General features: G+C 51.3%; 1 protein-coding gene across 2 annotated transcripts in view; it reads left to right on the top strand.

Annotated features, from left to right (window-relative positions):
- The first annotated feature begins 4022 nt into the window (after window positions 1-4022).
- Window positions 4023-13794, top strand: part of LDLRAP1 (low density lipoprotein receptor adaptor protein 1) — a 73424-nt gene continuing 63652 nt past the window's right edge. The window contains exons 1-3 of one of the 2 annotated variants that reach the window (XM_055103806.2): window positions 4023-4492; window positions 7934-8006; window positions 11353-11445. In XM_055103806.2, coding sequence (XP_054959781.1) covers window positions 4439-4492; window positions 7934-8006; window positions 11353-11445 — 220 coding nt within the window. In that variant the 5' untranslated portion in view covers window positions 4023-4438. Of the gene's footprint in view, window positions 4493-7933; window positions 8195-11352; window positions 11446-13794 lie in introns of those variants that run through there. The other variant, XM_055103813.2, reaches the window with a different exon arrangement.

The following is a 13794-nucleotide window of genomic DNA, read 5'->3' as shown; positions in this document are numbered from 1 at the left end:
TCTCTTGAGCCTTTGTTTCTTCATCTGAAAAATGGGAATGATGACAGTGCCTATCCCTTAGGATGGTTAGGAAGACAAAATATACGAGAAGCGCTCAACATGGTATCTAGTAAGTTCTCCGTAAGTACTCATTGTTGGCTCTGATTATCTGCCGATTGAATGGATATTCTCAAAGATGAGGCTGATCCAGGAGAAAGCCTCGCCTAGGTAAAGTTTCAGCCACTATGCAGACAGATTTTTCTCATGAAAATCAGCTCCCAAAATGTACATGCCGATCACTTGGAAACTCGAGCCGCACAGCTTGATCTCGGTTTTTATCCAATTTGGCACATAACTAATTGTTTTAAAAATACACCCAGGCTGTGTCTGTGCATATGCAAGCCTGGACTCGCTCCTGTGCACGATGGCTGTGTGGGACCCCGCCCGCCGAGGGCCAGGCTGGTTAGAAGGGGGACCAGGCTCTGCTGCGGTAACCAAGAGCCCCCACATCTTGGTGGCCTAGAACAACACTGAGACATGCTACAACATGGATGAACCTTGAAAACATGCCAAGTAGAAAGCCAGTCACAACAGGCCACGTAGAATAGAATTCTATTCATATGAAATGTTCAGAATAGGTAACTCCATAGAGACCGAAAGTGGATTAGTGGTTGCCAGAGGCTGGGGGGAGGAGGGAATGGGAGTGACCGCTGCAAAGTACAGGGTTTCCTTGGGGTGATGGAACTGTCCTGGCATTAGCTAGTGGGGATGGTTGCACCATACTGTGGATGTATGAAAAGCCACTGAACGGTACACTTTAAAATTGTAACATTATGTCATGTAAATTATATCTCAATAATATTAAAACCACAGAAAATAAATAATAAATAAACGATGGGGAATATTCCCTTCCCCGCTACAGAGTTATTCGCCCCCACCCAAGCACTGCCAGCCACCCACTAGAGTTTTTGTGTTGTCACTTCTCGTGGACTGGTCTGCCTCCCCGCCCCTGGAACCCTTTGAGGGCAGGGCGAAGCCGGGCTACCTCTGCTCCTCTCTGCAGCCCCAGGCCCTGGCGGGCAGGCAGCATCAGGTGTCCAGCCCGTGCGCTCTTGCCGTCACTCCCAAAGCTGTGCCCGTGCCCTCCCTCCGTGTGCAGCTTGGGCTTGGAGCCTACAGGGAACTGGTCTCACATCCGTTCCATGACAGGGGTGTCCTCCCCTCTCGGGTCTCCCCAGGCCCATCTACTGCTGCCCCCAAGACCCCATGAGATGCCCGGCGGGGAAGCCCTTGGCCGCCAAGCATCCACCCCCTTCCATTCAGTGATGAGGAAAGCCAGGGCCACAGAGAGAGATGCCCAGTGTCACAAAGCAAGAGTAGACCAAGAGCCCAGCTACCCAGTGCCCTCCTTGCTGCTGGCACGCCAGAGGACAGGCCCACAGGGCTGGGCAAGCACCAGGGGACCCCTGCACCAGGCAGATGGCCCGCCTGGTGTATGAGGATGTGGAAGGACAGAGGGCTGGTTGCATCGGGAGGCTGAAATCAGGAGGGGAAGGTCCCAGTGCCGTCCTTATTACACGCCATGTTTTGATCATGGAGACAGCCGTTACCACAAAACCGCAGCCATGCCAAACTCATGGGCTTCCCTTTGCAAACACCCCTCCTCCTGCTCCAGGCTCACAGAACTAGGGTTCCCGTGTCAGGGATGGGGCTGGACCCTGAGATGAACCAGCCCTCTGGGAGCCATTGCGGCAGCCAGGACGACAGCTCCCTGAGGCCCAACCTTTCCCCTCTTCCAAGGGCTCTGTGTTCGTGTATTTATTGGGCACCCATTGTGTGCCAGCTCCTATACCACAGGCTGGGGTTAAGGGGACAGCAAAACTGGCACAGGCCTTTCCTTCATGGAGCGCACAGTTGAGGGGGAGACAGGCATCCAACAATCCCACAATCAAGCTTTCCATCGCCACCGCCCAGACTGGTCATTGTGGACACACAGGGAACCATGTGTGGGAGCCCTGCCCTGGCCTGGGGGCACAGAGAAGTTTCTCTAAGTGGGGCCTGAAGCGGGGGTTGGGGGGTAGCGGGTGGAGGGCAGCCCCTCCCTCTGCTCTCCCAGCCTGCTGCCTCCCTCAGTGGAGTAGCTCCTGGGCATGGACCAGATGGGGAGTCTGTGGGTTTTGTCTATAGTATGTGCGTGTGTGTGGTGTGTTGTGTGTTGTGTGTGGTGTATTGTATGTGTGTGTGTTGTGTTGAGATATGCGTTTGTGTGTATGTATGTGTTGTGCCTGTATATATGTGTTGTGTGTGTTGTATGTTGTGTTTAGTGTGTGCATGTGTTGTGTGTTTGTGTGTTTTGTGTATGTTTATGTTGCGTGTATGTGTTGTGCGTGTATTGTACGTTGTGTGTATAGTGCCTGTGTGTGTGGTGTGTATGTGTCGTGTGTGTGTTGCATGCATGTTTGTATTGTGTGTATGAGGGTTGTGTGCTGTGTGTTGTGTATATATTGTATGTGTTAAGTGTATGTATGTCATATGAGTGTATTCTGTATATGCGTTGTATGTGGTCTATTATGTGTGTGGCATGTGTTGTGTATGTGTGTTGTGTGTGATGTGTTGTATGTGTGTGTTGTGCATATATGTTGTTTCTGTGTATGTATGTTATGTGTATGTGTATGTTGTGTTGTGTTGTATGTATGGGTTGTGCCTATGTGCTGTGTTGTGTGCTGCATGCATGTTTGTGTGGTGTGTGTATTTAGGTTGTGTGCTATTTATGTGTCTATATTATATGTGTTGTATGTGTGTTGTATGTATGTGTAGTGTATGTGTGTTGTGTGTGATGTGTATATGTGGTGTGTGTATGTCTGTTATGTGTATGTATGAGTGTATGTGTGTGTGTTGTGTATATGTGTTGTGTGTGTGTTGTGTATGTGTGTTGTGTGAGTTGTGTTGTGTATATGTGGTGCGAGTTGTGTTGTGTCATGTATGTGTGCATTGTGTATAGGTGTTGTGTGTTGTGTTGTGTGTATGTGTTGTGTTGTGTATATGTGGTATGTGAATGTGTATGTTGTATGTGTGTATTGTGTTGCATGTATATGTGTTATGTATATGTGATGTGTGTTGTGTATATGTGGGGGGTGTGTACATGTATGTGTGTTGTATATGTGTGTTGTATGTATGTGTGTATGCATGTGTGTTGTGTATATGTGGTATGTGTGCATGTGTGTTGTCATGTGTATGTGTGTTGTGTATATGTGTGCGTTGTGTATGTGTTGTGTGTATGTGTGTCGTGTTGTATGTATGTGTTATGTTGTGTATATGTGGTGTGTGAATGTGTGTGTTGTGTGTATGTGTATGTTGTCTGTTTTGTGTGTGTATACGTGGTGTGTGTGTGTTGTGTTGTGTATATGTGTTGTGTGTGTTGAGTATATGTGTTGTGTGTTGTGTGTATTGTGGGTCATGTGTATACTGTGTGTGCTGTGGTGCGCTGTGTGTTACGCAGTGCAAGGGGACAGCAGAGACAGCTCCCCTCCTCTCCCTTCCCAGCAGGGGAAGTGGCTTGGTGGTCAGGGAGGGGCTGTGGAGAGCCGGCCCCCTGCTGGCACACTTCACCCACTGGAGCAGAAGAAGGAAGGGGTGCCCAGTCCCGTCTGCAGTGGGATGGGGGCGCTGCCCATGCTCCTGCCACAGGACTCCTACCCTGGCTCCACCATGGGCCTCGGCAGGGGGGTCCCTTTCTTCATTTGTAGATGGAGGCGCCTACGGCATCTGCCCCAGGGAATAACCGAGAAGAGGGGCGTGCGCACGGCACGCTGCACTGCAGGTGCGGGGCATTCTTCTGAAAACACCGCCTTGGTTAGTTTTTCCTCTTCAGAATCCCTTGGTGCCCCCTGATGGAGTCAGTCCTAATTTTTCTCACTGGTGTGGGAGACCCTGGGGGCTTGGTCCCTCTGCTCTGTCTAGGGATCCTCAACACCCCCTCTGCCCACCCCCACACACCTGGCTCATTCCACTGCCCTCCCTCCCCGCCCAGCCCCACCAAGCCCACCCGCGAGCCCCCAGCGCCCTCCCACCCGCTCAGCGTCCTCCTGTTCCTTCCGTTAGCGATGCCATCTCCAGGGGTCTGCGCCATCCTGTAGCCCCAACTAGACCCAGAGGGCAGGGCCCGAGCCTCCTCCAGCCTCCCGTTCCTGCAGTGCCTGGTGGAGGCTGCACCCGTGATCAGGTTGGATCCCGGGATTGCAGGGTTCAGAGGATCTCATGTGAAGAGCCTCTGAACACCTCTGTCACGAGAACCGCTGCTCACTTGAGACAGGGGGGACAAGGCTGAGGCTGGGGGCGTGCTCAGGTCCCAGCCATTCCCAGAGCCAGCGGTCTCCCCTCCCCAACCGCAAAAGGTAGTTCTTCCAGCCACTGCCCGGGACTCCCCTGGGAACATTTTTCACAAGGAGGAGACACATTCATGAGGCATGTGGGCACAGCCTCCACAACAAGGGACAAAGTGATTCCATCCCTGGTGAGAGGGGAGAGCCTCTGCGGGGCTGCGGGGCTGCGGGTCTTTATCTTTCTGCCTTCTTCACCTCCTCTTTGAACAGAGACTGGCTCTGGGTTCAGAGTCCTGGGGGCACCAGAATCCAGCCAGAAAGAACAACACCCGCATCTGTTTATGGCAACTGAGCTGTTTTCTATTTGCATAGTTTCCTTTGAAAATAATTATTTAAGTAAAGAGGAGCGGGTTTTCCAAAACACACTATATAGCTATCAGTGCAGGCAAAGATGAAAGTGATTTTGGATGTTAGCGGTTTGGGAAACACAGCCTAAAGGGTTTCTGGGATCTGGGAGGTGAGACAGTAGTCCTGGTATTCTCCGGGTGTTGACAATGGTAACTGACTCACAGGTGGCCTTGTATCTCAAAGCATCAGGGGGTCAGCCTCTGGGTCTCCAAAGCAACTGGAGGGAAGGGTGCTGCGGGCCAAGAAGGCCACTCCTGAGTGAGGGCCGGGCCTTGCTCGGGCTGTCCCCCTGGACCCTGTGTCCTCCCCAGAGTGTGAGCACAGCCTGCAGAGCCCGGGTCTGCCGTGGCCTTCTCTGTTCCCGACCCCCTTCCCCACAACTTTTCCTATAAACCCCTCAATCACAAGCAAGGGGGCCGATTACCCAGCCCTCCCTTCACTCCTCGATCACAAGCAAGGGGGCTGATTATCCGGCCCTCCCTTCGCTCCCCTCCCATGGGCGGCAGGTCACCCTCCTTCTAGGCGAGGCTGACTTCTTGGCACAGCGCCTCCCCTGGCACCCACTCCCTGGACTGTCTCCTGCCCTGGGTTCCTCTTGCAGAGTCAGCCTCCTCCGTGGCTCCCAGCTGCTGAAAGAAGCTGCCCTCTGTGAGTCTGAGGTGGTTTTCTGGCACTTTCCTTTAAAACACTGCCACCACCTCCTATAGCTGTTGGGAATCCATAGAACAGACCAGGGCGAAGGTGAGGCCAGCGAGGTGCCTCGTGTGCAAGGTTTACGGAGGCACTCTCATCCTCAGCGAGCCCTGAATGTGAGTCTTGACTTTTGTATCCCAGGCCTCACACTAGTCCCAGCCCTACTGCAGAACCCAAGAAAAAGAAAACCTGCTGGTTAGAAGGGTTGGCCGGGCACAGTGGCTCATGCCTGTAATCCCAGCATTTTGGGCGGCCAAGGCGGCCAGATCACTTGAGGTCAGGAGTTCGAGACAAGCCTGGCCAGCATGGTGAAACCCTGTCTTTACTAAAAATATAAAAATTAGCCAAGCGTGGTGGCAGGCGCCTGTAATCCCAGCTACTTTGGAGGCTGAGGCAGGAGAATCACTGGGACCTGGGAGGTGGAGGTTGCAGTGAGCTGAGATTGCACCATTGCACTCCAGCCTGGGTGACAAGAGCAAGACTCCATCTCAAAAAAAAAGAAGGGTTTTCTGGGGGTCATTGATGCTTAGACCCATTCTCATAGCAGTTACGGCCTTGGGAAAATACATCTGAGGGAGGCTGATTGGCAAGACTGCTGCCTAAACACAGCTGTGTGGGTTGTGCACTGCACAAGGGCATAAAGTGAATGGGTAGGGTGGCTGAAAGACAGCCTTTCTCCATGCTGTATGTCTCAGCATAGGGGAAGGGACACCTGTTTGTGTTTTGTCCATTGGTGAGGGAACCTATCAGTTGTTCTGACATGGGTATCAAATATGCTAGTGATGACCCTGTAGACACCGTGAGGAAATTAGACAGGGGCAGGGACTTGCCCTGGATGGAATACACAGAGCAGAACCCAAGTTTCTTGATTTTTTTTTTTTTCAGACAGGGTCTCACTCTGTTGCCCAGGCTGGAGCACAGTGGTGCGATCTCGGCTCACTGCAGCCTCCACCTCCTGGACTCAAGCGATCCTCCCACCTCAGCCTCCTCAGTAGCTGGAACAACAGGCATGTGGTTTTGAAGCCAAAAAGGACTTGAAGCTGGAAGCAGATGGGGAAACCAGCAAGGGAAGCTTTCCAACATGGAGAGATTAACTCAAGAAGTTGCAGCCAAAGACAATCGATGGAAGTGACCTAAGGAATCCCAGGAAGGAGGGAAGCCCGGAGGTCCAGGCTGAGTGCCTTGCAGCCTGCTGGGCAGTCATCATTCACACCCACAGTCCCGGGGCTGGCAGGAAGCAGAAGGGCTGAATCACTCAGGTCTGGAAAAGAATGCTGGAACCACCAAGTTCTGACGTGAGATATCGGAACCAAAATGGGCGAAACGGACAAGGGAAGGGACTGAAGCCCAGACTGCTGGGGAGTGGAAAGATGAGGGACCAAAGTCAGGCTGGAGAGCATTCATCATGCCACACTCCCAGGATGTTTACTGAGCACCTACTGTGTACTGGGCTCCTCTGTGCCCTGGGGCTATGCCCTGAACCCAGCATTCATAACCCCATCCTCTAAGGGTCCACATTCTAGTGGCAGGAGCAGACCATAAACAACAACCTTAAAAAATAAATCAATTATATAGACTGTCAGGATGCAATACACGCTATTTAAAACAAAACAACCACAGGATAAGAGGGATCAGGAGTGACCAGATGAAGCCAGCTGCATAATTTATAAAGCCCAATCCCAAATGAAAATGTGTGTGGGCCTGTTGTTCAAAAAGCAGACAAAAGGGGTCATTAAAGGTACATGTGGGCAGGTAAAGGTGCAGTGGTTCACGCCTGTAATCCTAGCACTTTGGGAGGCCGAAGCAGGAGGATCACTTGAGCCCAGGAACTTGAGACCAGCCTGGGCAACAAAGCAAGATCCTGTCTCTATTTGGGAAAAAAAAAAAACAAAACAGGCACGGTGGCTCACGCCTGTAATCCCAGCACTTTGGGAGGCCGAGGCAGGTGGATCACTTGAGGTCAGGAGTTTAAGACCAGGCTGGCCAACATAGTGAAACCTAGTCTCTACTAAAAATACAAAAATTAGCCAGGTGTGGTGGCATGTGCCTGTAGTCCCAGCTACTTGGGAGGCTGAGACTGGACAAAAATTAGCAAGGTGTGGTGGTACGCACCTGTAGTCCCAGCTACTTGGGAGGCTAAGGCTGGAGAATCACTTTAACTGGGGAAGTGGAGGTGAGCTGAGATCATACCACTGCACTCAGCCTGGGCAACAGAGCAAGACCCTGTCTCAAAAAAAAAACAAAAAAACTAAACAAAAAAACTAAAGAAAAGAAAAAAGAAGGTACACTCATAATTTTTTTTCTTTCTTCTGAGGTTTTCCTCTTGTCACTGTGTTTTTTTTATTGGCTATTTATGTGGTTCTAAGTAAGGAAAAATTAAAGATTTATATTATTAGCATGAATTTTACCATTCATCTTTGTATTATGCAATATCAGTTTACAATGCAAATATCAGAGCCTTTAACTTGTGTGTGGAATCACAGAAATTACTCAATTTTTCTTTCATGGCTCATCCCTGAGGGTGCCTCAAGCCGGCCAGAAGAGACAGACATAAGTCAGATGCAGGAAGATTGGAAGAAGGAAGAGGCCATCGCCTCAGCACTGGTGAGAAAGTGCTTCTGGGCACAGGAAGACTCATAAAGACCCTCATAGGTGCCCAGGGGCGCCACCCCACAGTGGAGGACACGCCCACTCTCTGGAGACTGACAGTGGTCAGATTGTCCACGTGAACCCTACTGTGAGCACTCAGCTCTCCCAGGCTCCCCTCTAGCCAGACACTGGACTGATGCAAGGTACGCCGGGTGTGAGTAGGGTGTGTTGAAGCCAAGCCAGGCCTCTCCTTCCCACGGGTCCACTTCCCCAACCCTTGGCAGATGGGCCACCCCCAAGGGTCTTTAAACCATACCAGGATGTGCTGAGTCCCTGGATCGGTGTCTTTCCCCCGCTGAGATGTGGCCTCTAGCCAGCTACCCACCAGATGTGCCATGGTGCTGCCAGCCCAGGGTGGGGAGAGCTGCTGCCATGCCCTGCCCAAGATGACGAAGGGTGTGTGCACCTGATTCCAAACCGTCCCCCCTCCCCCATGCCTGGGCCCAGGGTCCTGCCTGGCACAGGAGACAGCACAGCTGCAGAGTGGAGCTAGGCATAGGAGGCGAACAGGTGCTAACAGAAGGGGAGCAGCAGCGGAGCTGGCACACACTTAAGCTGAGGCTCCAAAGACTCTAGGCATGCTCCACTGTCCCATCAGACTTCATGTACAAAACACAAATTCAAAGATGAAATTATGAAGAATTGGCTGGGTGTGATGGCTCACGCCTGTAATCTCAACACTTTGGGAGGCCGAGGCAGGCGGATCACCTGAGGCCAGGAGTTCATGACCAGCCTGTCCAACATGGTGAGACCCTGTCTCTACTAAAAACACAAAAATTACCTGGGCGTGATGGTGCGTGCCTGTAGTCCCAACTACTGGAGAGGCTGAGGCAAGAGAATTGCTTGAACCCAGGAAGTGGAGGTTGCAGTGAGCTGAGATCGCGCCACTGCACTCCAGCCTGGGCGACAGAGTGAGACTCTGTCTCAAAAAAAAAAGAAATTATGAAGAATTGCAGGACAGTAATGGCAGATGCCAAGTGGGGACCCTTCTGAGCCTGGGAGATAAAGGGGTCATAGGAAAGGAGGCTAGAGGAGGTTGTGCACAAGCTTTCTTTGATCCCCATTGTGACCAGGTTTAACTTGATTCGCTTGCAACAGCTGTGGGGACAGGGCTATTGCAAGTTGGGCCCTGTGGCCTGCATGGCTAGCACCCTCTTGCCCAGGCCCCCAAGAACCACTGATGGATGGATCTGCCAGGCCCCTTAACCAGCCTCTGTTCTTCCTTCTGCGGGAGGAGACAGATGAACGATTTCACAGCTTTTATCTCAGAAAACAAAGGGGCTGGAGGCCTAGGGGAGGGAGATGAGCGAAGGCCTCTGTGTGGGGCATGGCTGACCCTTTGGCCCTTCCCTGGGTGGCCCTCAATGTGCTGGCTGGGCAGAGGGCATGGGAGGCAGCCGGTCCCTCAACCAGGACCCAAGCCTGCTCTGGTTCGTCTTATGCTCGCCATAGTCACACCCGGAGGGGTGCGGGAGCCGGGTGGCTCAAATGAGCAGGTTGTTCAATATTTAGCAGTTTTGCGAGATGGTTATTAAACTTCTGGTAACTTGAAATTGGTCGTGGTGGGTGTATTTGCATCATGGAAATTGGCAAACAGTACAAATCAGAAATTGGGTTAATCAGCACGCCACTGACAAGGTAGCAAGCTGCCAGCACCATGGGGCAGGGAGCACCCAGAGACCCACACTCAACGCATGGCTCTGTGCAAGCCCTGGGCTGGGCACAGGAAACATCTAGGCAAATCAGACACTCTCAAGTGCCCCTCCTCTCAAGTAGCAACCAGCCTAGCAGGGAGACAGAAAAGCAATGTGGAAAGTTATGAACCAAAGGGATACCATTGACAGCAGCTGTCGTATCTGAGGTCTCTACCGTGTGCCATGGTGCTGGAAACTTTTCACATATCACCTCTAGACTCCACTGCACAGACGGGAAAATGAGGCTCGGCAGTATTAAGTCACCTGCCCAGGATTGTGCAGCTGGCAAAGTCAGGTCTGAAGCCCACATTGTTCTGACTGCTGAGCCTGTAGCCTTAACCATAGCGATGTCCTGTCCCCACACATGCTCCATGTGAAGTATGGAGAAGGGAGCAACCCCACCTGGGGTGAGTGCTGGAGTGGCATTGGGAAAGGCTTCCCAGGATTGGTGACATTTAGTCTGGGCTTTGAAGGATGAATAGGAGTTTGCCAGTTGGAGGGCAAACTGGAGAAAGGCATTCCAGGTAGAAGGAACAGCAAAGGCATGGAGAAGTAGGAGGACACAGGAAGTTTAGGGGAAGGGGTTACAGGGTAGTATCACAAGGCTATGCGGCTGGGGAGGACGAGGGGTGGGAAGGTGGGTTGGGACTTTAGTGAGAAGGGCCTCGAAAGCCAGGCTAAGGGGTTTGGTCTTTATCTCACAGGCTTTGGAGAAGTTGAAGGTTCCTGGAAATCAAACCCTGGAACTATACAGATATTATGGCAAGATTGCCACCAATGTCTGTTTTATGAAGTCCACTAAGTAATGCTTCTCGAAGCATCAGTGGAGCAGGACCGTTTTTAAAAGAATTTCTCTTCTGTCACAGACCAATGCTTTTGTAAAATACAAGGAAAACGAATTACTAGAAAAATACAATAAAATGACGAAAAACACAAGCCTAATTTTAAAAATGAGATTCAACAGACATAAAATTACTCTATCAAATTGCTCTAAAAGTTCTCAACCCTTAATATCTACACTCTCTTTGATAGCATTGGGCTTGTCCAGAGGTCTCTTTATAGGCCCAGATTCAGGACACATGCAGGTTGTCCTAGTAAGAGCTAAGTGCTCTCAGGCGAGTCCCATTTTAGAGCTGAGGAACCTGCTGCATGGAGACGGTAGGTAGGTGGGCTGCCCACGATCACACAGCTGCTGGGTGGGGCTTGGGACTCAAACCTGAGGCTGTCTGCCTTGTACTCAACCAGTCTGGAAGGTGCAGCAGACCCCTTAGCGGAGTCCTCTTTGGCCTGGCCCCTTCACTTTGTCCCTCCTCCTACCTCCTTTCAGCACAAGGTCAAGATCCCTGTAGACAGAAAAAGGGAAATAGAGCCAATTTAACAAGGGAACTTCCTTGCCCAAAGTGCCACTGCAAGAGGGTGGCAGAGGTGGCCAGCCCCCAGGTCTCCTGACACCAGCCTGTGCTCAGTCACACCACTCTGCCTGCCTCCATGTCTGTGCAGTGACCTCCAGGCCAGACAGTGCCAAGGAGGACGAGGGAAGCGGGGGCAGGAGGCAGGGGACTCATCAATTGCTGGCAATTACACGGTGCTTTGTCATTCTTAATTAGCTCAGTGGCTCCACAGCCTAGAGATCTCCCTGTGGATGCTAGGCTGGGGGAGGAGACAGCTGCTGGTCCCACCACGGAGGGCGATTTGGAAAGGTAGGTACCGAGGGGCTCCCCTCAGGAGCACCTCCCCAGCCCCATTAGGGGCTGCTGTTTCTCATCCTTCCTCACCCACTTGCCAGACACTATGAGAACCAGAGACAGAAATTCAGCCATTGGATGTGTATGGGGCATCTCCTTTGTGCCAGGCACTGGTCAGCAGCTCCAGGAGCCCCTGGAGTGAATGCTGATTTCCAGCCCCCATGCTTGAGGCACGCCCAGCTGCTGGAAGAGGCAAACAGGCTCACCATAATCATAATAATGATAACCAGAGTTTCCCTTTAAAAAAAAAGTTTATCTTCATTTTTATTTCTTTGAGACAGTGTCTCTGTCGCCCAGGCTGGAGTTCAGTGGCGCAGTCTCAGCTCACTGCAACCTCTGCCTCCTGGGCTCAAGCGATCCTTCCACCTCAGCCTCCTGAGAAGCTGGGACCACAGATGTGTGCCACCATACCTGGCTAATTTTTTAAATTTTGTTTTATAGAGACAAGGTTTTGCTTTGTTGCCCAGATTGGTCTTGAACTCCTGAGCTCAAGCGATGATCCACCCACCTCAGCCTCCCAAAGTGCTGGGATTACAGGCGTGAGCCACCGTGCCCAACCCTGTTACCATTTACTGAGCGCTCGCCACACGCCTGGCACTAGACTAAGCATTTTCCATATATTATCCCACAGAAGGCTTACAAAGCCCTCTAAGGTAGGTATTATGCCCACTATACAGATGAGGAAACTGAGGCTCAGAGATAGCTAAGGTTACATATACATACATGGAGGATTTGTTTTAGAGCCAAGGTATGTGGAGCTCCAAGGTCTAACAGTTGTTTAGGAGTGTGTGTGTGTTGGGGAGAGAACACTGGTGTGTGGGTGGCTGTGATCATAGGTGTTAGGGAGGAGGCCAAGTAGCTGTTCAGGGCAAAGGTAGGGAGGCCAGGAGAGTTGAAGCAGTCTGGCTGGATGTTCCTGGAAGAAGCAGCTGCATGGGAAGGGTCTGAGGAAGGATGGGTTCAGAGGCAACTGGTTGGGGTGGTCAGGTCAGTGGGCACAGCAGGCAGGAAAGGCCCTGCATTTGGGGTAAAAGGTCAGAGCCTTGGGGCTTGTGACTCACCAGTAAGTAACCCAGGCTCCCTCTGACTCCCTAGGAGAGTACTGTCTCCAACCTGGGCCCCAGCTAGGGTGGGGCAACCCTACCCTGTCCATTGAGGGTGTGATGTTAGCCTGCCTGCCCCCTCAGACTGGGCTATGCTGGTTCCAACCCGGAGAGAGAGCTCCCTTCCCTGGGGACCAGCCAAGAATTATGATATTCATAGGTACTCCAGCCATGTCATCTTCATTGTTCACCCAGTTAGGAAAGCAATTTTAGTTTTATTAAAATATGTGGCTGGGCATGGTGGCTCATGCTTGTAATCCCAGCACTTTGCGAGGCCAAGGCAGGCGGATCACGAGGTCAGGAGTTCGAGACCAGCCTGATCAACATGGTCAAACCCCTCTCTCTACTAAAAATACAAAAATTAGCTGGGCGTGGTGGTGGGTGCCTGTAATCCTAGCTACTCAGGAGGCTGAGGCAGGAGAATCACTTGAACCTGGGAGGCGGAGGTTGCAGTGAGCCGAGATGACACCACTGCACTCCAGCCTGGGCAACAGAGCTAGACTCCATCTCAAAAAAAAAACAAAAAGATGGAGCTAGATTCCATCTCAAAAAAAAAAAAAAAATATATATATATATATATATATATATATGCAACATATATATCACTTACTATATGCCAGGCAGAATTCGAAACATGTCACAAACATTAACTTTTGTTAATGTCCCAGGCTGTAGCTGGGACTACAGGCACCTGCTACCACACCCAGCTAATTTTTGTATTTCAGTAGAGAAGGTGTTTCACCATGTTGGCCAGGCTGGTTTCAAACTCCTGGCCTCAGGTGATCCGCCCACCTGGGCCTCCCAAAGTGCTGGGATTACAGGCGTGAGCCTCGGCACCCAGCCAACCTTAACTTTTAATCCTCCTGATGACTCCATGAGGTGTAATCCCCATTATTCTAGTCTATTCGGGCTGCTCTAATAAAAATACCAAAGACCGGCTGCCTTATAAACAACAAAAATGTATTTCTCACAGTTGCAGATGCTGGGAAGTTCAAGTTCAAGGTGTTGGCATATTCCGTCTGGCGAGGGCCGGCTTCCTGGTTCATAGATGGCTGTCTTGTCACTGTAAGAGTGAACAGGGCCAGGAATCTCTCTGGGGTCTTCTTTATGCTCATCCCATTCATGAGGGCTCTGCTTTCATGAAGGGATTACCTCCCAACGGCCCCATCTGCTGATACCTTGAAGGTTAGGATTTTGACAT

The sequence above is a fragment of the Pan paniscus genome, chromosome 1 (assembly GCF_029289425.2).
Source record: "Pan paniscus chromosome 1, NHGRI_mPanPan1-v2.0_pri, whole genome shotgun sequence".
In the NCBI taxonomy this organism is placed as follows: Eukaryota; Metazoa; Chordata; class Mammalia; order Primates; family Hominidae; genus Pan; species Pan paniscus.
The sequence above is the reverse complement of the archived record's forward strand: the minus strand, read 5'-3'. Positions and strand labels throughout refer to the sequence as shown.